Source organism: Buceros rhinoceros, unplaced genomic scaffold (assembly GCF_000710305.1).
Source record: "Buceros rhinoceros silvestris isolate BGI_N320 unplaced genomic scaffold, ASM71030v1 scaffold2655, whole genome shotgun sequence".
Lineage (NCBI taxonomy): Eukaryota > Metazoa > Chordata > Aves > Bucerotiformes > Bucerotidae > Buceros > Buceros rhinoceros.
This window is the reverse complement of record NW_010413237.1, coordinates 81,076-106,160: the sequence shown is the minus strand read 5'-3', so window position 1 is coordinate 106,160 and position 25,085 is coordinate 81,076. Positions and strand designations below refer to the sequence as shown.

The 25,085-nt window shown below is 35.0% G+C and overlaps 1 protein-coding gene across 1 annotated transcript in view; it reads right to left on the bottom strand.

The window, feature by feature from the left end:
• NOVA1 (neuro-oncological ventral antigen 1) overlaps positions 1-25,085 on the bottom strand; it is a 37,986-nt gene that overhangs the window by 7,338 nt on the left and 5,563 nt on the right. Inside the window, exon 3 of the mRNA XM_010136643.1 lies at positions 19,137-19,208. Coding sequence (XP_010134945.1) covers positions 19,137-19,208 — 72 coding nt within the window. The remainder of the gene's footprint in view (positions 1-19,136; positions 19,209-25,085) is intronic.

Below are 25,085 nucleotides of genomic sequence, written 5' to 3'. Positions count from 1 at the left end.
TCTTTCCCTGTGTGGCAGGCTAAACCACACTGCTGCATCCTACTGATGTGAGTAGTCCTGTGCCATCCATCCTTAAACTGAAGTTGCAGTATGATGAAAATCTGGGAGAAAAATCAGGATCAGCAAAAGAGGTGATAAAGGTCTACTGGAACCAAGCAGAAAGACAACTAAGTACATTATAGGCAAGATGATGCCTGCGTGCACTTAGAATTTACAGCCACGTACCGCTGTGTCAGGCCACTCTTGGAAAGTCCCCGGCTACACACCCAATGCTGACCACAGGCTCCAGGCAGAACAAGCTACCAAAAGGTCATGAGTCACCCTATGTGTACAGCAGGCAGAAATACCAGAGGCCGGTCTGGACAGCTGTTGTTCACGTCAGGCTCGGGCTCAGCCTCCGAGAGCAGACTTACACAGCAATCTCTACTGATTGCACATACATACGTACATACATACCCTCAAGGAGTTTAGTGGAATTTCTCAGCAATTTCAATAGCTCTGGATTGGCTTCCATGTGGACATCTGGTGAAAAATGAACTCACTTTTTCAGAGGTGTCGTGCACTGAACAACTTCCTGCTTGCTCAGTCCAAGAGTATACATTTTCTTTTCAGAGAAAACAGAAGGAATAGAGATGCCTTTCTAATGGTCTGCTTAATATTTATTACAAAAATAAGGAAATATCTATAAAAACAGAAACAATTCTTTGTAAATTTAGCTGGATCATAATGTAAATGAACCTAGATGATAAATTAGTCCTAATCTTCACTGATTATGTCTAAATTCTGTTAAAGTAATTTCAGTTCAAACTCAAAGTAATTTCAGTTCAAATTCTCTCTTTCTAGGAAAGGATACCTAGAACTGAAATATTCTGAAAAAGTGCAATTGGATTACAGGAAGAGATTAGCTGCTACTTTGTTCATTTGCATAATGCACATCTTTTTTTTTTTCCTAGTCATGATTGAGTTCCTAAGATTTTCTTCTCATCACCAGCAGCACATATACTTGTAGTATTTCCTTCATATACTTTCTCTGCAATTATTGCAAGATGAATGTCATTTTACTATTCCTCTATGCTGCTTTGTGATATTTCTGCATTCGTAACTCCTGTTTCTTTCCAGTGAAAGTTGAATTAATCCATTGAAAAAAATAATATCACAAGAAGTCTTTCTCAAGTTAAAATCTATTAGAAATACCACAAATTCAAATGACAGTGCAAACAGATATTCTAAAACATTTATTTTTATCTGCCAGCACACTGCAGCAGGAGTTTGGGACAATTCCCACTCTTCTGTTTTTAACAAGTGTTTATTTGGTTCCAGTTCTCAGACCTTCTCAGCTGAAGCTGCTTTTCTCAAGGGCATTACTTCATTTTACTCCTAAAAACTGTAATGCAATGGAAACTCCACTTTAGCTTATATGCTCAGGAGTAATTTACATCTGAAATCATGAGGCTTAGAGTCTTGGAACCAAGCTGGCCAGACATTTACTACAGGAAAGAATATATGAGTGGTGGTTTTTTTCCCACAAATTGCTGCTTTGGCTTAAATCTAGACTGTTTTTCAATTAGTAGTTTACATTAAACCTTGAGTCTTCGGGGGACTAAAAAAAGTACCTCCTACTTCTTTTCGTTACCACCCTAATTACGCTTCTGCCCACTTTAAAGAATGAACATTTAGATTTTTCCTCCATGGTTTTAACTAAAGATGTAATTTGGGATGCAAACTTCTCACAGCAAGAAATTAGCAAATCATGTTTAAACAAACAAACAATTCTCTAGTCTCTGCTTTAGCTGCCGTTCCATCATCAGTGTGTGTGTAGGCTCTAACTCAAAGGCTGCTTCTCTCACAAGCAGTGTTTACTAAATGTGTGCACGTGCAAGTTGTGTGTGGAGAGAGAATAATTATTAAAATTATGTTGGTTATACAGGTGCTTGATTTTATGAGATTATCTAATTCTGAGCAAAATACTGTTAAAAATTTACACACGTCAATGCACACACACGTCTATGAGTAGTTTCATGAGCAAACTTCGTGAAAACATGAATTGAAAGTGTGGGAATGGAAGAAACCAAATCCTCATAAATTCTGTGTGATACATAGCGCTAATAACATAGAGAAGAAACTTAACTTTTCTTATTTTTTTTCTGTGTAGCATAAAAGCAACATCCCATATTTTATGCATTAATGTTTCATGAGTTTCAAATTACATTTGCAGAGAACTGTAATGTATTTTGAGTAGCTTCATTTACACTTTTCCCTTTTTTATAATTAAAAAAAGAAAAAACGAGCTCGTTACATACTGAATTATACAAGAGCAAAAAATCATAGATTTTCACTAAATTGCAGAGTATGTAGTATACATGGAAAATCAGACCTCTACATTGACTGTGCCATTGTTCAGATGAAACATCTTTTAAGACAACAGAAAGCAGGAATACTAACTGCTCTGGCCAGTAAAGTCTGAATGACACTTTCTGTGACAGTAGAATGTTAATCTTGTTCTATAGCTAAATTCACAATAGTCCCACCTCTCCCTATCTAAAATCTCCCTTTTCTCTTCTCCTCATCTACTTTGTTGCATGGTGTTCTATGAATACCTGCCAGCATTCCACAGAGCCAAGGATGGGTTTCATAAAAAGCATGAATATCTACAGTACTATTGACTGTAACAATCTGGGATGCTTCTGACTGAAAGACACCATGTAATTATAATATAATTTCATTATTGGAATTGCTGAAATGACCCTTCACAATACAAAATAATCTACAGAAACTGTAGATAATGTACATTATTTTAAAAACAAATACTCCTCACTGATGGTATTAAGAAAACTCCCACTGTTGTGCATTAGACAGGATCTCACTTAGAAACTCACAAAACCCACTCCAGATTCCAACCCAAATTTATCTCCCTGACAGAAACTGGGGCAAAGGTGGTGTGTCCCTTTATTTATGCTTTCCCAGTCACAAAAACTATCGTCATTAGCTTGACTCCTCATGGCTATTAACTCATTGTCCAAAGAAGCATTGCACTGGTTGCTTCCCTGAAAAATCTTCAGACAAAAAAAGTACATGAACAACTACGGCATTTCTGCACTTCTCGAGGCTCCGTAAAAACCTGCATTCGTTGGTTTTACATGTACTCCCCAGTAGCCATAAACTTGTTCTGAATTATATGCTATATTTTAAATGGAAATATTCTACTTGATAAAAGCAATTACTGGGAGAAATCCTATGGCTACAACATACAGGAGATCTGCGCCGCACTCCCCCCCCTTTTTTTTTAATGGCTGTGGATCTGCAAATCTAAGAGCGTTCTTAAAAATGCCTTTGATAGGTGTAAAAAATTTCAAGATTAATATGCAATGTTAATATTACAGAACCTCAACAGTGCCATATTTTCAGTATAAACTTTGATAAATGTGGCTTAAAAGCACCATGGTGTGCTTCTAAAACAAAACAATGCAGAAAATGACATGGTGTAGTTTGTCACTTAGTTAAACTCAGAGGAAAGGATGGCCAACAGAAATGTGCAAAGGGACTTGCTGTGTCAATAACTATTTTCGTTGAAGCTGACTAGAACAAGAAAGCACAGAAAAGCTTAAAACAAGGTATCAGAAATACATCAAGATTTAATCTGCTGACACGGCTGGCCAAATTATAGTATTATTTTAACTTCATACTACACTCTATCCATGTTAATTTAGGATTTAAATCCAAATTTAGGTAAGAGTGCTCAAACTCAGTCTCTGAACACCACACTGTAAAATGTATCTATCTGTCTACAGGACTGGTAGGACAAAAGCACGCTAGCACTTCTAGTTGGTTTTCAGACCATCTTTGCCACAGTTGGTTTCGACAAGATACGCAGCACATTTACAAAGCGTTTAAAAAAAATAATGATCTCAAGCCTATACCATCTGCAGGAGGCCCCTTTTTTCAAACTGTGGAAATAAGGTGATCCAGCAAACCCATTTCAGTTCTAGGGTATGGAAAAGAAGGATTTATAAGGACCATGAAAGAAAGTCACTTACTCAAAGCCCATCGAGATCTTTTTGTGGGAGGTCAAAAAAAAAAGAGCTTGATGATCATCAGTAGGAACTTCAGGGTTACTCCTATGAGTAGGTGTGTGATTTCCAAAGGAATATGGTAAAGTACTCAGGAGATACATGACTGTTGTTAGTTCCCTTCTTAAATTACAGTTGATTTCCCTATTTTAATATTTTTACACTTACAAATATCCGCTGATTTTGCTTTCACAGCTTTCACATTCTGATCATTTTAAAATTAAAATTTTAAGTGAGAAGCTGTGGGACTGAAAAAAATAGTAGATTGAAAGAAGGATGTGAAAGAAAGTGCAACTAGCTTTTACTTGGAATCTGAAATATCTTCTTATTCTGAACTGAGAAACAAGGCAAACTACAAAAATATAAAAAGCAGTACAGAAACAATACAGGGAGCAACAGAAGGGTATGTAAATTAATACAAAAATATAAACCTATTTCAAAAGAACCATGGCAATATAAGTTGCCTGTCGACATTTACCAGCAGTCGTCACATAGAAATCCAGCAATTTTTTATTCATTCTCTGTGTTAGATATGGAGATAAATTCTGCTAAATGCACTTTGGTTTTGACTGAAGGACAACAGTAAAGATTTAGATTTTCATCACTTCATCACAGCTACTGAAAGATTTTGGAACCATGCACCAGTTGTTTCTTCTGATCCTTGCTGGGACTTTGTACATAGAGAGGTAAAACGTTATTGTTAAGATGTAGCAGTAGGTATATACTTAAGTATGTAATAATTCATCAGTTGTTTATTAACATTATAAAATCTTACACTTTCGTAATTGTTTTTTAACATTGAAGAGCTAAACTTTTAACTGATCACAATTATTTCTTTGAGATAAAGAACACTTGTTAAGACTTTATTAAGTAAGGCTGTTTCAATAGCAACTGTTTAAAAGTTGTGAAATGGAATCCTGTATACTAGGAAGAGATTCTGTGATAAAAAATACAGCACAGGATGGTATGGATGGAGACAAAAGAGGAAGATAATTGGTGGAAAGCAGATTAGAGAGACAAGTGAATATATACCAGCTCCGGTACATGACACAACCAGTGCTGGAAAAGCAAATGGCAAAGGTAAAGGTTCGGCCGTCAGTCAATGCTGTTAAAATACCAAAGAAGAGTTTGGTATCACTTATCTACCTCTATATCAACAGCATCTTACATTAGATTAGATTAGATTGGATTGATCTATCAATTAGATTCACTTGTTGTTTAGAAAAAGGAGGGGTTTATAATATTTTTGGTGCCTAAAACTTCTATTATCTATCAAGCATTTCAATTTCTGCCTTGCACAATAGAAGAATTTATATCATAACACTTGTACATCCTTTAGCATTTATCCAAGTTCACTTTTCCTTTACTATACTCAGATAATATCAATATATTTAACCATTACATCAGAGGATATTAGTGTCTTTATGTTAGTATCTATAATATGGAACATATAAATTTAGACACAGACGACGGTCATGAAACAATCCACTCTTCTATTGACAAGCACTGGTTGGTGGAAGGACTTGATCCTTCTGTACATGAAGTGGCTCACTGGCACGGAAAACTATAATTGGTATAGTGTTTGACATCTGAAACTAGATTTTCAATTATGCATGACATTTGTTTCAAAAGAACTGAACTTACAGACAGAATGAGACAGCTAGTAATGAAAAAAAATGTGCTTTCCTTTCCAGGACTTCTCAGGACTCCAGATACATTATTTTCTATGACACAGGAAATTAACAATAATTTTTAAAAATGCATACTTGAAGTTGGACTCCTAGATGCTTACTTAGGCATCTTAATCCAAAAAGCATGCTTGCATGTTTGGCACACCTAGTCGCCAAACCATTTGTTTAGAGGATTTAAAAAAATCCGAAATTCAAGCACTCCTTTAAGAAACTCCTAGTGACGATATTCCTTGCCAATTCTGAATTACGGCTGCATGCCCATGTCCTTTTGCTTGAATGTCTCCTTAATAATCTTGTAATGATGAATTTGTGACTCACTGACCAGGGATATAATCACTCAGTGCAAAAACTTACTCCTTCTCAAAGTTCAATATTTAAACTATTCTAATATGAAGGAGAGGAGTGGAAGGTATCTTGTCAGGTCTAGGCACTAAACTGTAATGACAGATTAATGTAAGAGCAACATAAATACAAGTTTTCCAAAGAGCTCTTTACATCTAGCTAGGCATCCGATTTAAAAAAACAAACAAAACCAAAACCAAACTAACCAAGACATGAAAACAAAAAAATTCCAAACAACAAAACCAAACAAAAAACGCCACAAGCCAAAAAACAAAGTCCTCCCTGTCCTTCTTACCATTCCCACTAACATAAGATTTGATGCAAAATCCTAGAGAAATGTAAATAAACGAAGTAAATCCAAACCACCTGAATATATCACTACTATATGTGTATATATATGTGTATGTATTATACACACACTTCTGCACTATAGATACTTCTAAATGTGGCTCCGTAATACCTCTCCGTAAGGAGAAACAGTCCTATTGCATTTAGTATCTGCCAACTGCTCCAGCTCAGCTGGAGAGTACAGAAGGTACTTCTTCAGTAGTGCCCCTTTAAATAATTCGTTCGCAATTCAGATGATTCTAAAACCAATAAGGAAATACAATAAGGAAAAACAAAAGCAAATGAGTTCATATGGGAGACATGCACATATTCCTGCTCTATACAGAGACACTGCATGGGGCCGTCCCTTCCCCCCAAGCCCATCATGCCTTAGAATCACCCAGCTGCAATCGGTTCAGGCAGGAGTGTGCTTATGCACAAAAACCAATGAAAGCTCTTCATGATACTAGATCATGGAAAATAATAATTAAAAAAACCCAAAACACTGTTACAGAATTATTTCAAGAGATTCTCCAAATTTTCTTCAAAATCAAATTTCTGTTCTTAACAATATTAAGTAATTTAAATAATGTATCTTTTAACTGAAAGAAATATTTGATATTCAGTCTATATTTAGTGCACATACGGAGATAAGGCAGAACAAGACATTTTTAATGGTGTATCTTGACTTAACCTGGCAGTAGTTTCACACATTTATTCTTTTCTCACGGATCACAAAATTGTAAGGGAAAATGAAAAATAAAGCTTGTAATATCATCAACCAATATGCATACAGTAAACAAAGTTGAGTGATAAATTACTTGCTACATTAATAACTGTAATGAACATGGCAAACAGCAACCAATAAAGATGACAGAAGATGAATGTCCTGTGTTTAAATTAACACCTTTGAGTTTTCATGGCCATAAAATAAAATAAAAATAAACCATAACAACCGCTTCTACATTATTTGTAATTAAGTTCCTGGGGTAATTACTCCATTCTCCATTCTTCTCAGCAGAAGAAGGAAGGGGAAAATGTAAATTTAACGTGAATTAAAATCCTTGTGGATTAATGTCTCAGTTCAGTCTCAAGGCCTACAGATTGTGCTGTATAAGTTTATGGCATTTTTCACTATCAGAATGCTGAAAAAAAGCAAGAAATTTGGCTTATGCAGAACACGTCTGGTCTACCTTGGTGAATGATCTAAGCAACGGTATCGAGGGCTATGGCTGCTTTGCACCCCAGCTTCGCAAGGGATGACCGGCAGCGGAGGATTGCCCTGTCTGTATTAACTGTTGCTTAACTACTAAAAAAGAAATTGTATGGCAAGAAGTGCTCAGTGAAATCCTCAGGGAGGCTGTCTTGTAGACAGAATTTGAGAATTGTTTCCACATGAAAAAGGAGTAAAGGACAGTTAAAACATTTAAATAACCATATCTCTCTAGATCATAAAAATTAGTAATTACGAGAAACTTTTACTAGGAACAGGACGTAGTTTCACTAATGGTGGATGTCTTAAAATTTAATAAATTATATGTATCTACTTTCTGGTTAACCCGTTTGAAAACTTGTAGTTATACATTTTTAACCAAGATAGCCACAAGGGAATAGTAACTCCTGCTGGGAGACAAAGAGAAAAACAACACTGGAATACGTGGAGGCAAGACAGAAATTAGCAATTATTTGAGTAAACAGAAACCGCAAGATTGATAGGTGCTAACACGGGCCAGTTACGCAAGTCAATCTAGCTTATCAAAAAAAGCTCTAATTACAAAAGAGAATTGAAGGTACAATTTCATCCTCCTTGTTGAATGTGAAGATCCTGGACTTAACTTAGATCATACCAAATTTAGGTCAGCTAAAAAAAACCCCTGTAAATATACAGGGAAAACTGTACATAGTTATTATTAAAGCACATATTTGCAAACTGTATTGTCTCCCTGCACCTCTACTCTGGGTTACATTTCTCATTCGATGGGAATCTGTAGAGACAGATTTCATTAAGGAAAACTATCTATCAATAAGCAACAATAAAACACCCCAAAACGGCAACTTTTAAACTCTTAAGATTTAATTAAGCTTTACAAAAGCTAGGCACAGGCAATACTTGAGTATAGATAACTTGCACGTATTAATAAATTCGGCGAGATAATCAGCCCCTATAATTGTTCACATGGAAAAAAAATTACTCCTTATGCAAACTAAGGCTGTGGGGCACAAATATTATATATGGCTGTACTTACACATCTACTTCACCAGTCTTACACCAATATTACATATACGTAATCATGTGCACTAACTTGGAAAAATACCCTTCCAAGAATAAATTTGGAGTCAGCATCCTCGTAAGTTGGATTTAGTTCTGTCTTTTTAAAGATACACTGAAAGAGAATTTGCAACAAACTCCTGCCCTGATCTCAACACCTATGCACATGAAATACGTATTCTTTAGCTTATATGGATTGCGATTATTTTCCTTTTGAGAGAAAAAATACTGACAAATAAAAAAAATAAGAATGAAAAATGAAAGAGCTGTCTCAAAATGAGATAAAGGTGAAGAAATCTACAGATTTACTCATCAGTTTTGATTCACGTTTGCTCCTTTTTCTATTTAACAAATGTTCATGGTAAATCTTGTCATAGTAAAGGCTCTTTTTAGACAGGCTCAATAAATGCCTTATAAATTGTTATAATCTCATAAAGTTTACGTAAAACTGCAAATAATCTGAATTACATTTTTATTAATATTACTATGCAATGTAATTGCTAAAGATGAGTTTTATTTTACTATTTGAACAGGAAGAATAAGTTATATTTCAAATAAAAATATTCTTTTACTAATTTTGAAATGATGAAATGCTCTTGGTGATATTAAAAAGCACTGATTTTGTTGAGAATTCAAATTGACAAGTTTATATTCTTTTATTTCAGTTTTATTCTTTATTTTTCTTGTATTAAAATAAAATTCAGATAGGTCCAAAAAAAAAGAAAAGGCTTTCTGTATTAGGTGTGTGAATAGTAGAACTATTAGGATAATAAAAATCTTGTATTGCACAAGTCATATATTCGGTTAACTTCTTGTCACTACCATATTGTATTTAAGTAACTGCATTTTGGTTTGAATAACAAGTACTAAATAGTACCTGGGCTATGGAATATAATTACATTTATGAAATATCTGCTGTAATAACAACATTTGTAGTTAAGGGATTTTATAGCTCATGTTTTGTAAGTAGACTCCTTAATAAAAATCTTTGTCTTAAAAATATTTCTACAATAACACATACACAAATTATTTGCATTAGTAATATCTAAGCTGAATTCTTAAATACCGATTTCAAAACACAGCTTTCATCTCATTAAAGTTGTAATCTCTTACTATCCTCATTCACATGTTCCTATTAATGTAAGGCGTAACTTATGATATACCTAGGAACTGCATGCAGTAAAGACAACCTTCAGCAAATACGTACACATTGTGTACAGCCATCAGTCTTTACTGTAAATGATAAGGTAAAGTGTGGCATTAATTATCTAATTACTTTTGACATTATTAAAGCAGGAATTTATATAAACCAGCCTCTTAAATGCTAAAGGCAGATGAAATATAACTTGTGAAACGTCTTTAACAAACACCTATCTGTTATTTCCTTCTGTTTCTAAAACTGAATGTGATAATACTGGCTCTAGAAAATATTTACAGTTATTTTCTACTAAACATTTAAAATATATTACGATCAATAAATGTTCTGTAAAGATCTGCTTATCTTTTGACTTTACTTCTTTTTTTCTGCATCACTTAATTATACATGAGCACTGGTCCACAGAAGATCTGGAGGAATTGTACTTTGCTCTTTAGTAAAGAACATCATTAATCACAGTTTAATTTATTTCACAAACCAGTTTTATTCCTTAAAGCTGCAACACTTAAAAGGAGCGTAGATGGAGACTGCATTTCAGTATATAATGGGTAGGGGGCAGCTGTTAATTTATTATCGCAATTAGTAAAAACACCGTCGCTAAAGTGGATCAAAACATTCCTACTGCATTTGTGTTTTGGTTAAGTGAACAATAAAAATAACCGTGACAGGCTGAGAAGCACGGAGATCACAGAAGGACCCTGATGGCCACGGCTGCATTTGCTGAGGTGCCCTTTGAGCAGCAGGGGAAAAGAGAAGCCCAGACAGACAGCAGTCACTCTGTACCCCCAGAAAAACAGTCTTCTAGGCTACAGAGTGCAGAGATTCAAACGACAATCACAGAGCAGTGGACTCAGCCTCTGGGTATTTATAAGGATGCTTTCTAGAGTCTATGGTCATGGTCCTCCCACTGATCCACTGTTCGCAAAACCTGTGCCTCTGAATAGCTGTCAGTACTTGTAGGGAGCCTAATTTATTTTCAGAAGGAAAACAACAACAAGAAAAAACCAAATTCAAACCAAACAAGTGTGAAAAGAACTACCAGCACAAAACTAGGGCAAAACACTGCTTCTGAGGAAAACACAATTACATGTTGTTTTGACTGCAGTGTAAAGGTATTGACTATCTTACACCTGGGATGCTCTGCTACAGACACACCTTAGCTCTGTAAGAGAAAAACCTCCCACCTTATGCACCATTGGGCAATAAGTCAACCAGCTTCTTTCTTTCCTTTTCACCCAGATCAGGCAGACGCCTGCTTTAGTTGGTGGGTTTGTCTCACATTTATCTATGACTTCCCCCATCTGGTGAATTCTCAAAGCGTACAAGAGGCAGACAGCGCATCTAACACACAGCCTGCAGGGAAGTGCACTGCATTGCTGTACTATTCCTACAGATGGCTTGTGAAAGTGATAACGTTTCAGATGGCACAAAATAAATATCAACTAACATACGCCCAAACAGGATCTTCTAGGGCTAGGCTTCACTCAACCTATCTCTGAGATGTTAGAAAAACACAGTATTGCCTCTTCTACCTTACAGTCTGTGCTGTACGGATCTGCCCTGGTGTGACAGTAAGCTCGGTAACCTCAATGTTTCTTTCCACAATCTCATATGACTCTCGATCATATAAATTCCAAACTCCCTAAGAGCTGCTAAATTAAATTCCAAGCCTAACCTTTGTGAGACTGATACAGTCCACAGCAGGAAAAAGCAATAAAGTCATCTAGATTTGCATTCTGAGAATTGCTCTGACGTTCTGCTTCCTCTGGGTTGTTCAAAGAGCAAAAAGTGCACTAAGTGACTCTTTGCATCAACACCTGAGAATGTGGTTGGCTGCTTCTCCTAATAATCATCTGAATGAAAATGTTTGTCACCAAACCTGAGCATTAAGGATTTGAAGTCAGAGATAACCTTGGTTAGACCACAGCATTATATGCTGTCAGCTTTCGCCCTAGCTTACATTGGGATGGAACTTGAACATGAAAATACCTGGTGCTTCATAACATGCTATTTATTTTAATTTTGTATTGATAAAGGAATTATGCTTACAACACCTACTATGAAGAAAAAAAATTAAACATCCCTTTTCACAGGACTTTTGAAGACATTTACCATATTTTGACAAAGTGAAGAATGTGTAGTCTCCAACTTTTATAGGTTTAATAATCCTTTTTCATAAGCAGATAGGACCTTTACTTAGTACAAGGACATGAACAACTGCCAAAATCTACATATCATATCTACAAATATCCTTAAATGAAAGAACAAGATCTTCAACTGCAGTGCAAGAATTTTTTTAACTCTTGAACAGTTTAAGATATCCCTGCAAGTCTAAAGCAAAATCCATTCAACCCAAAAAGCATTATCTTTTCACATGTTTACTCCAAAATATTTTAAGGTGAATAAACCCCCCAGAAATCATACGTGCAACTACATGAAGTGTAATGATAACTTTTCTCTCAAATCTCAGCATGTTCACAGAAGTAACATTAATTTTAAAATACATTAATGAGTTGAAAAGCAGTCTTTAAGGTCACACTACAGTAAAATGCATATGCTTTCTAAATCATCTTTGTATGTTTCCAAAATTTTACTTTTATTCACTTCCTTTAGCAAGTTTAAAAACTAATGACTAAATCAAGGATTAAACCAGATAATAAGCTGTCTTCATCAACACGCAAGGGTGACCATGTAATATCTTGTTAAAAGCTGTTTTCTTACAAGAAAAAAAAAGTTTATCCCTTTGATTTTTCCTTTTTCCTTTTTTTTAAGCTTTAGTTTTAAATGCATTTTCACCCTGATTTTTATTTATGAGAGAAAACCACCACCACCAAAAATCTAACAACGTGATAGAGTTCAAAACTAACTTCTATAAGGAGAAATTTTTTTTAAACGTTTATCCATTCTAATGGAAAAGGAATGCTGTCCATTACACTAGAAAGACCATCTTTCAGAAGAGAGGATGGAATAAGAAGCTAACTGATTCTAATTCTATTCAAGCATAAAATTAAAACAAGATACACAAACATGGAATGATGTTTTTATTTGCAAGTGGCAGATCATTCATGACATCCTATGAATGATATATTAGTAGTATTCAGAGATGTAACGGTGACAAGCTATATCTTTCCCCATGTCTCAGGAATACTCCTGACAACATTTTCCCTAAATTTAAGAAAGGAACAATAAACAGTGAACCCTAAAATTGCTGTGTGGTGGGAGAGTGGAGAAGAAAGGAAACAAATTCAGCCATGAAATGAAGCATTTCAGCTGAAGGGCAGCAGGCAAGATTACCTCTGAAGAACTGGAACATCTACTGGAGTCCTCTCACTTTTCAGGGAAATAATTCTCCCTAGCCTTTCTGTATAGGAAAATATGATTATGCTGTCCACAGTGTGCCATAGCAACCCACAGCAAAAAAAGGAACCCTGGCTTATTAAATTGAAACAAAAAGATCACTTTATAGAGCTGTGAATTCACAACCTATAAAATTATCTAGAAATGGGGAACGGAATGAGAAGTGCTTTTCTTAACTAATCTAGGCACTGTCACTTAACCTTGTTACAATGTCCAATGCAGAGTCAAAATTACTACTGGGTTAGTCTATAATAGCAATAGCAAGACCTAAACAGAAATGGATGTGAAGTTTAATAACCACTAAAACTCAAGAAGTTTTAAAAGTCCTTGTTGAGACTTAACCAAAAAATCTGCTATGTTGAGAAATTATATGAAAGAATCTTTCTCTGATGGCAAAAGTATAGCAGGAGTTCGGGGACGTTGCAGAAAAAGTCAGCAAAATACAGAGCCTGTTTCAACTCTCTTCCCCTGAACTCATGATGTTCTTACAGTTATCATATAGTTCTGAAAAACCAGTGCCAACAGCAAACCTGATTTACTTTGTGTGCATCTACTGAATTAAAAAAAATGGTTTAATGTCATAATTAGAAGAATTAGCTTAATACATTAATGATATTTCTGGTGCTCACCTATTTATAATTTCAGAATCTGGTGCACTAAATTCTTTAGTGATGGGTCCATACGAAACACTGCCTATTAGAAGAAGTCTCTTTCTAATGGCATGTTACTTTTGCATGTGGAACTCAGATATTTTCCAGATGTAAATAAAATGGTTGTATTTACCAATGACCAATCTGACAGGTTGAAAAAATGTCAAATTGTTATCTCACATCACAAAGAATTACCACAGCAAATACTCTGAGCAATCAAATTAATAAGAGTATTTTAATTCTACAGCACCTTTTAGCAGAATGCTAAATAACTTTATATTGACTTTGGTTTTATTTACATGGCACTGAGGTTTGGAAAGATTAATTGATACATCCAGCATCAGTCAATATGTGACAGACCTAAAACCAAAACATTTGCTCAATAGCACTGTGGGAAATAATATTAAAATTAGGGAATTAAAATTAGATGAATATTGCAGATAAAATATCAGAGACAGAATATCTTATATAACCCTCACATCAAATTGTCAAAGGCAAATACAGATACTATCTCGATGGCCTAAAATGGCTACCTAGTATCCTGGGATCATCATTAAAACTCACTATTTGCACTTTAAGATTAATCTAATGACAATAACTTTATCACTTGAAGGTGGATATTACACATATTTTAAACTTCCATGTCCTAATGATAACAGAAAACTAAACCAAAGCTGGCTTTTCTATTTCTTCTCCCACCTCCCACAACAAATTAAATATTAAAAGTGATATGAATTCATCAACCCTTTAAAAGCTGTCAGTATGCTTAACAGACAGCCTCTATTTTCAGATTCTGCCTCTCTATCAGGAATGACGAGATTATACTTCAAGTAATTTTACAGATAGAAAGAGGGAAACCATTGCCATTACAATTCTGAGGTATCAATTAATGCCCCATTTTCTCGTTAGATGTGTACTAGTATATCCCATTATGACCTACAGATTTTGCATGAAATAAAGAGAGAATATAAGCCAAAAGTACAAATGCCCAACACCAAGATTCTAACAGCCACATGCTGTACCTGCTGGGTACAGGCAGTACCAAGGAAACTGCTCAGTCCCATTACAGAAAAAGGCTGAAAAGTATTATTTATTACGGATATCACAGCAACCAGATGATGTGGATACGCTCCAAAAAACTGTGAACCCTGAGGACTGAAAGGACAATTCCTACACCTATCTGCACTCCACAAAACTTATATTACACTGTACTAAATGATAAAATAAAAAGAGTTTCAGGTGCAAAACAAAGTAAAATAGAAGGCATAATTGTAAAAAAAGCAAATGCCATGGGAAAAAAAGAGTGTATTTTAAAAAGTAAAAGAAGATTTATATAGTAAGTAAATGCTCAAAGTAAATCCTATTACGTTACTGTGCTTAAGCCCATCTGAGCGGTAAGAGAGGGGGAAAGGACTCCTGCCCATCAGTCTCCTAACTCACTTGTAAGCGGGAATGTGTGTTTTGGCCTTTTAGTCACTTACAACCAGTAGCAAAGGTCAGCAGTGGTATCAATCTCATGGAAAAGAGGAGGATTGGAGGAGGAAACATGCAAAGGTCTGCAACAGCATTTATAGGTGTACATCAAATAGGCAAAGGAGAAATACTAAGCTTAGGTTTTTATCACCTGTGTTTCTCACTGTAAAATAATAGTAACACCACTGAAGCAGGCAGATAGTGAGAAAAAATAATGTAATTCTGTAAGCGATTTAATTAGAGAAACCCTTGTGTAGCTAATGTCACTTAACTGTTAAAATAAGCATACGAGGTACTAGAGAGGAAAAGCAAGCATGTTTTATGTGATGTTTATGGCGTTATTCATGACTTCAGAGATGAAATTCCCACTTACAGTGTACTGTAGGAAAGTAAAATTGGTTTCCTCCTTCTGGTAAATAAAAGCTATATTCTGCTAGCTCCAGGGGCACTGTAGCTACATGTCTCTCAGTGTTCTGACAAAGTTTATGAGGGAGTAACACAGAAGCTCTCACTCTAAAAGTACAGAAAATTCTGAGTTCTTTTCAGTGCTAGGCAGACAAGAGAAGAAAAAAAAGTTATTTGAAATATCCATAATTCTATTGTTCTTTAGTTCTTTCTTCCTTGGGAAGTTTGCAGTGTACGAATTTTTAACAGGAACAAAGGCCCAGGGAAGTTGTACTGAGAAAATAAACAATAATATTGACAGATGTATATCTTCCTGGAACAAAGAACTAAAAAAACCCCAAACAACAAACCACTTCCAAAGGAGAGGTTTCTGTTGCATCCGTGGCAATTCAGGATTACACAACAGCTGGCAGTTCTGAAGGGACTGTTTTCTTCCACTATGTAAGACATTTTAGAAGCTCTCCTCTTCCTGAGGATCATGAAATGAGGATTTTCATGAACATTGGATTTTTCAAAAAACAACAATTCAACAGAAGCTGAGATTGCCACACAAAGGAGTTATGACCTCATCTAAATGGAGGCAAAGTGAGTCATTAAAAGGAAGACATAATACAGGCCAGATTTCCTGCCCAGCTTCCTCTGACCTCTGTTGGCAGAGCTGTTTTCCTCTTGCAGTAAAAGGTGTGCCTAGAAATTGTTCCGCCCGTTGTGCAAGCTCTGTCGGGAGAATACAACTGACATGCTGGCACAGGGGGAAGGCTCACATCAGGTATGCTCATCAACACACATACCTGACAGTCCTCTAATTGCAGTGACTTACGGGGAATCCTCCAACCCAATTTAAAAACACCTCACTCCAACAGCAACACAGCATTAAGTATTGCTCAACTCTGTTCTAATCACCTCACTAGTGTTTGATATAAAGTATTGTCTTGTCACGATTAAAATACTACAGAAAATTGAATGAGCTTAAGACTGATATGCCACTACATCCACACAACAGGTTGTTCTGTGAATTTATCTTACGCCTTAACACTAAACTTGTGACTTCCAAGCTCTTTCCTGTCACCCTGATATCTTGTGAGACAACCCATACCTGAACAGTTGTTTTCTATTGAGAATGATCCTGCACAGCCATGTATCAAAACAAACACTTGTTGTTCTCCAATACTCTCCGACTGGGTACTTACATGACCACTGACAGGTTTGAGATTACTGTGCTGGAACCTATTTTTGTGTGACAGCCGCACTGCAGATGCTTGTTGATATACGGGTGTTGAATTCTAATCACTACTGAAGTCTGGGAACAATTGTCAGCTACGTCACTTATCACTAGACTGAACAGAAAGGCCTTAATTGCCTTCTCCTGTGCTTTGTGCTTCCTGCTGGAATGGCTAAAAAACACTAGGAAATACTGGAAGGAATAAGATAATTAGAAACTAGTAGGGATTTCAAGGGTTAATGATAAAAGCAGTTCCAAAAGTCACTTAAGGAACTCATTACTCTTTTTCATATATTCAACTTTAATGCTGTTTGAAAGAGATCTTCATTATTTGCACGAAAACTGAACACAAGTTATGAATAAAATGCATTAAAAGATGCAATGTGGGATATAGGCAGGACCAAAGCATACACTCCTCTTAGTTTGTACATTCAGCTGTATCACTTGACAACATTCTCACTGAACAACTTTCTAGAAAAACAAGTATTTTTAGCTATTAAAAAGTCATTTAAAGTTTATATGCTATGCTATAATTTTGTTAATTCAAAATTCATAAAACAGATGCAAAGTAGGTACTTCTCTGATGCTAATTAAACAGCATGCTCAAATAGTATTTCCTGTAAATAAAAGCACCTCTTCCTTTTTCTCCAAATAATGATCATCAGAGTGTACTCAAAATTTTAAAAAAAGAAAGTGGGTAAGAAGACACAGAAAAATAGCAAGAATGCTTTTTAAAAAGATCTGTACACTCAACATCTTAAAAACTTAATTAAAATGCACAAAATACTAAGAGAAAGAATAAAGGCTGAGAAGCGTTCATAAAGTATCCCTAGCTGTCGGCAAAGATTTTATCTTTGACGTTTAATGATGATGAAGCCACATAACTGCTGTTGGAGTGGAAGCGGGCTGATGAAGGCTTTTGAATTCAAGTGAGGGATATTGCAAGTTATATTTTTCTTAGTACTTCTTCTACCCGTACAATTTCTTTCTAAATTTCCTCACTTTCTGTCTTAGCCCTTTCAACAGATAATCATGTGCTGATCAAAGATATATTGCTTTATTTGCTTGTGTTCTACATGTATCTTAAACTGTTTGTTCATACAGCCAGCAAGTTCTAAGCACTTGACAAAATAGCAGGTGATCAGTAATTAATAACAACGTTAACTTCCAGGGGAAATGAGCCTGATGTGAAGAAAACTTTTTTGTAGTATTTGATCCAATTTGTGCAAGATCTGATAGAAGCATTCGGCTAACTTAAACAAACAGATTGTGTGTTAAAAACCGTTAGCACATACTGAATACTTACATCACTTGGACACAAAGTACATTAAGCTTAACAGTACATTAAAAAAATGGGTAAGTTCTCTATTAAGCATGAATCGGTCCTAAAAAGCGTGGTGTGAAGTAACTTTAAGAATTTGCATGGGGAAGGCAAAAAAATACACTATGTTTATTTGTGGACATAATGAACTGGACATGTTTTTCCCCAGTTAAAAGATAATTAAATGCGTGTAATCAAAATGTTAAAAAAGCTAAAAGCACGATTTATGCATTTAAAAAAAAAGACATGAAATAAACTTACGTAGATGTGTTTAGTGCGTTTTTAGAGAGACTTGATTTTACTTCATTCTTCAATAAATTTTCATTTCAAATTATTTTACGCTATTTAAATAATGCCCCTATGTTAGTGTCCACAAAAACATGTCAAAATTCTTAAGGTAAATAAATAAAGAAAGAAGGCTGTTTGCCATTCCTAGGTTGATCTCCAGCTAATTAAGCATGTATTTAGGGGTAATTCCATTGTAATTTATAAATGATCCAGGAAGTCAATACGTGTGTGCATATATACATAAACATACATATAGCAATAGCTACTTTCTCTACAAACACACCAGCATGTATCCTTGCTATTTATTCATCCAATCAAATTAAAAGAAGACTATTTTACAAGATACTTTGCTTTCATCAGAGATTTATAAAAGACAACAAAACAAAATTAAAAGAAGAAAAATGCTTTCCATTCAATTTACCAATTTCTAGCAAGAGTTAGATATCTATGGTTATGGGTGTATATATGTGAATGAACGAATAAATCCTTACCCCACCATATCTTTTTCTCCAGTTTGCAAGCTGTCACCCGTGAAAAGTATGGTGTAGATGGTAGGATGATACTGTACCTGATTGGCTCTGGAGGTGGTCATGGGATCAGATGGAGAGGACTTGGTGGTAGTTGGGGAAGATGGCAATGTCTGGGAACAAAGCAGTTCAGGAGCAAATCAACCTTTACAAGCCTTAGACTGAACAGTTAAAAAAATAAACAAACCAACAAAAGTAACATAACTAGAAAATCAAAATAAATAAAAAATGCCTAAGACAAAATCTTTCTCCTACTCATTGGAACTTAATGGAATTTAAAGTCAATTGGATAAATAATGCATGTAAATATGCATGCTTATGCATGTAAAAACAAATTCATGACTTGAAATCAAGATGGTGAACTCACATAAATACTCAAAAATATGCTGACCACATGAGGAATATATTCTTTCCTCTCTCCTCCTCTTGGGGAAAATGAAGACTATAGTAAACAAAAATTCCAGCAAGTTCAATGAGCACACTAGAAACAGTTATCAGTCTACAAACAAACAGGACCAATGTCTGAGAGAAGTTAAGAGACATTTACTTTGGCACCTTCAAAATGCACCATCCTACAGCACGGACTGTAGCCAGCAAACTGTGTCCCGTATCTTCCAACAATTACACTGAAGCTACTGCGTTTTGAGCAATACACTAACTGCTAAAATATTCATTGACCTTTTTAATCAAGAGGCAGGTGAAAAAATGTAAACATCAATCTCGTGATGGATGAACATGCAACTAATACCTTCACAACAAATTGCTACAATATATTTACGATTAGCATTAAAAATGTTCAGTTAGTTGAGCAAAGGTTAATAACTTATCATCAGGCCTGTGTTCAAAATAAACACAAAAAAGAATTAAGAGTCATATTTATTGATCATGTTTTCTAAATAATATACATACGCTTAACATTAATTCTTGAACATATCAAAAAAGCACTGCTCTGTTTAAAATTTTTATATATACATTTCTCTTTTTAAAGTATTAGATCCTGACAGAATAACTCTTCTTTTCTTTGTATAAATGTAGTGAAAATGTAAAATTCCAATTTTCAAAACATAACATACAATACGTATTCAAAGCACGTTTTTTTGACATCTTTGTAATATATAAATATGATAAAATGTCCAAAATTACACTACTTTAATAAATAAGATGTTAAAACACTATACAAAGTGATTTATCTTATGGTCATATAATTACTAACCAAAACTATTTAGAAATCAATGGAACAAAATTTCACACTTTCAGCAGTTCTGTTACTTACAATCATTGACAGTCCCTCATAAAATAGGTATACACACTTTTGCACTAAAACTCTTAATGCATATGAGAAAGCTGGGACACTGTGAATGCATAAAGTTGTGTATTAGCAAAATACGGGCTTGTACATATGCACACACAAATATTTTAGCTGTATGTTAAGCAATATGAAGATCCATTTTTGCATAGTTTATACATAAACAAGCAGCCAAAACAGGGGAAAAAAAAGTCTTAAGAAACAGATCCTGATTCTGTATTTCCAACTTGTAACTCACGTTTATAAAACAATAAAATAAAAATTAAAACATATACAGCTTAAGCGTCAACTGGGACTCTTTCAAGAGGCTTAAGTAAAAAAACACTACCGTGTATAGGGCATTATAAAAAACATGTGGCTTGGCAAAATGTTATTGGTCAGCACAGGCTACACCTTGTGAAAATCAAGATGGTTAGAAAGGATTCTCACGTCTTTCTGTACAGAACATGGGTCCGTTCATGAGGGGCTAGAAGTACTGCAAAAAAGTAATGTCACAGCTAACACTATTCATTTATAAAATTATCCTTCTGATTTTAGTGGGATGATGCAGTATCTCTCTCACCAAACTCTGAAATTGCAATGCTCTGATTTTCATCATTTAAGCTTAAACTAACAGGAAAAAGGGGAAAAAAAAACATCAAAAGATGAACCCCAACAAGACAGAATGGAAGACTGTAACTTATCCTGATAGGTTTCTTTTATTATAGCTATGTACTAAACTCTCATCCTGAACTGTAAATAATAATTTAAAAAATGTTACTATTCTCCAGAAAATTTCTGAAAACATATTTAACTAAAATAGTTCAGACCTCTGGTAGTTCGTGTGACCACCACCACCACTCACTAGAGCGCTCTGTATTGTGGATTGGTTTGGTATGCTAGGCTAATTAAAAGGAAAAACAGAGGTTTTCTTCACAGGTATTACTAAGCCTAACCAGTGAATTTATATAAAAATATGTAGAACACTTGACCTAACCACTGATACAAGTTATTTAAGAAACTGGAAGCATCTCAGTTTTCAATTCATACCAATCTTCCTAAAGCACAGAAAAGTGCGGCTGCAGTGAAAAAGGAATGGCCATAATTGTTTCAGTGACTGCTGAACTTTAACACCTATTATGTAGAAGCCTTTCGCTATCTTAATTTAGGAAAAACTGGTTTAAAATAAAATGGAAAAAAGATTATAACATTTTAAAGCAAAGCAACTGTATTAAAGAACAAGAATCAAGTATGGCCATACATTTTTTTTCCCCCAAATATACATATCAATAACAAAAGACTGAAAATAGCAATAAGGCTTTTTGTTTTGTGTTTTTGGTGTTTTTTCTTTGTGTATCAGTTTGTTTGTGTTTGAGGCTTAATCTCTCACTTTGTCTACTGGCATAACTGCTTTTTTTTTAATGCATATCTACACATATACATATATATAAAAGAACTGACAGCATTTTGTAAAAATTCAGCCCTTTTCATGCTTCTGTATAATCCTGGACACACAGTAATTTATGGAAACACATCTATTTATTTCTTCAGTATTAAAGTCACACAAAGTAACTCCTCAAAAATAATAAAAAGAAAAAAGGCACTTGTATTTTGTATTGAGTTTCCACAGGCTGATAAATAATTTATTGATACACTCTCAAATTGCTTCTCCAGAAATTCTAGGCAAAACTACTTCTTAAAGTTGGACAGAACTAAATAATTCTGATTTATTATGCAGAATAGTTTTTTTAATTCAGCAAGTGTTTTGCATTAGGCAAACACTTGAACTGAGGAGTTATGAGACTTCTGGAAATGAGATGTATCAAGTGATTAGAAATCATAAGATGAATTTACATTACAGAGTTTCAATCTTTGAGCCAGTCAGAAGTTCTACCACACACCACTCCTAAGAGTCGTGGGGTTTTTTTAAGCTATATCTTGAGTAGCATAGGCCAAGCCATGATGAAATTGGTCTTCCTTGTTTTCTCAAATATTTTTTCCTATTACTTACGAGACAATGAATGGAACACCATATTTACAAGTAAGGGTTTGTTTTTACTTCAAGCTTCTAGAACAGCTGTTTGAAACAACAGATTTTAAGTAATAAAAAAGGAGCTTCATTTTAGAAGTAAAATTCTGTTTGAGCCATATTTGAATTTCGGAAAGTTCAGGAAAAGAATTATTCCTCCTGTTGCTCACAAAAATTGCTTACACCGTGAGAGACTGCTCTCAGGCTGCACAACATACTGAAGGGTGCAGAAAGATGGCCAAATCACCACACTTCCATGCTTCCTATTTTTGAGTAACAGAGTGAAGATACGGCCGTATCACGGCAGTACAGAATAAACACATGTACTTCGTCTGCACAGTGTTCCGAAAGGTCTCTGAGTCCTCTTTCAATGACTTCATGCATTGCCTGATGTAGAGCTACGTACAATATCGAAAGTCGCTCCCTAACATATACACAAAAAAAATTTCAATACTTACACCCCAGATAATAAATGTTGTACTGAGGCAGTTAACTTAATTCTCAGTACCTATTAGTACATTTATATATACATGAGGTACCTATTAGTATATTTATATGTATGAGTAGAAAGAAAAGTCAGAAAATGAAATACCGTGTGAAAACACGCTTAGAGACATGAAAGCATGTAAAGAACATCATTTAAATGTGAAGATGAAACTCTATTAACAGCTTACCAATTTCACGTTTCTCACTACAGGGCCTGCCAAACAAAGGAAATCTTGATAATAATATTACCCACATTAAATTACTATTAATACTAAGCTAATACTGAGTTTCAGTCTTGTATGTGTTAATACCGGTGCTTTTAAATCACTAAAATTAATGTGATGACAAAACTAATTTCCTTAAGCCAATATTTTAATGCACTTTAAGAAAAGGTGGTATCTTTTTTGAATTGTATTAAACAGTTGAATACCTTCTGCAGTTAAAATTAGAAAGAGAGAGCACCGCGAGGCCTCATTGTGCTGAGCAACATAAAAGTCTGGCTTCCTGGACTTTCAGCCATACCAGCGATGAGCCTTTCTAAACAGATCGCTTGCTCTGCCAAACATACCGAGTCTTCTTTTCATCTCCTGTGAACTCCTTTAATCTGTAACTTTGGCAAATTATTCTTGTCTCAGTGGTGACTGTATAAATACATAACATGTTTCAAAAATGAAATTTGGAAAAAGAAATAATCAGGGAGTAATAATTTACGTATAATCCAGATTGTAAAAGGGCTACTTTGATGGCATTGGTGATCCAATTTTACTTGCTATCTTTTCACTTCTGTAAAGAACAAATAAAACACATTCTGATGATTTTTCATCCTCTTTGCATTTGGTTTTGCTTTTGTATAAAAGAATACACAGGGCATAGGGCAATACAAGAAGACTAAGAAAGCTTGCACGTATAAATGGAACGCTTACTTACAGGGGTTTATAGAGGTAATTTATCTGCTTTTATGAACTCTTCTGGACTTGCCTTTGAAAAATGAAAAAAGCGTTGTAACTATGATGTAAAAGCAAGATTATCTCGTGTTCTGGGGACAAGAAGGGGTAAAGGAGCTTAAAGCAAACCAGCAGATGCCATTTGGATCATCAGAGAAGCTCTGCATGAAGGAAATTGTTCAGGATGAAGATCACAGTAAAACAGACAAAGAAGAATCAGGACCTTCTCTTTCCTCAAAGCTGGTCACAGGACCACAGAACTACTACAAGATCTGATGCTGTTATATAGAAGTACCAGGAAACTCAAGTAAGTAACCAGACACAGGCATAAAAACACATAAGAAGATCCAGGTCTAAGCTTCATGTCAAAAAACCTCAAGTCCTAAAATGAAAGAAAACGTCACCTTTTGTTTCTGGGTTACTTTGGTATTTGGAAAAACATCATCAAAACTACGAAGCCATCAGAAGGCGTGAGATAACTTCAGAATTTTCTTAAGAATCAGAACATGCTGAAAACTCGCGCAATGTTGAATGTGGCTTTTCATCCCCCAACAAAATCTTCTATTCGCGTTCCACTTTTGAAGCGCATACAATGAAGAATTCATCAGCAGCTACAGAATTAACTGTGTTCATAGGACATGATTCTGCATATATAATGAGATTATATCCAACACTGGTGAAATGACACAGAAAATTAAAAAGTGATCCTGCACAACAGAAGTGAAGGGCACGAGGGATAGGATATAGCATACATACTTTTATGGAATGCTAAACTTTTTCCATGGGATCTAATGTATAGAACTGGCTCTCTAGTAAAAATGGTAATTCTTTTTTTTATTCCCTTTCAACTTGTAAACACACCTGCTTATCTTATTATTCATTGCAGAAAGGTTCACAAGTGTGAAAAGTTTATGGGAAATCGTTAACTAGATTAAAAGACACCGTGATCTACAAAACTACTTATTATTCACCTCAAACAAAAATTGTAGAGTTACTAAACTCCTGAATGTGAGAAAATAAGGTTCACACCTAGGTGACAGAGTGATACCTTAAGTGGATGGTAAAAAGAAGAAATGCTCATCAGAGGGAGACGCATTTTGAGAAATCTATGAAAGCTTTTTAAGGAAGGATGGACTGGGGAGTACTGATAGATGAAAAACTGAATATAAGCCAGCAATGTGCGCTCACAGACGAGAAAGCCAACTGTATCCTGAGCTGCATCAAGAGAAGTGTGGCCAGCAGGTGT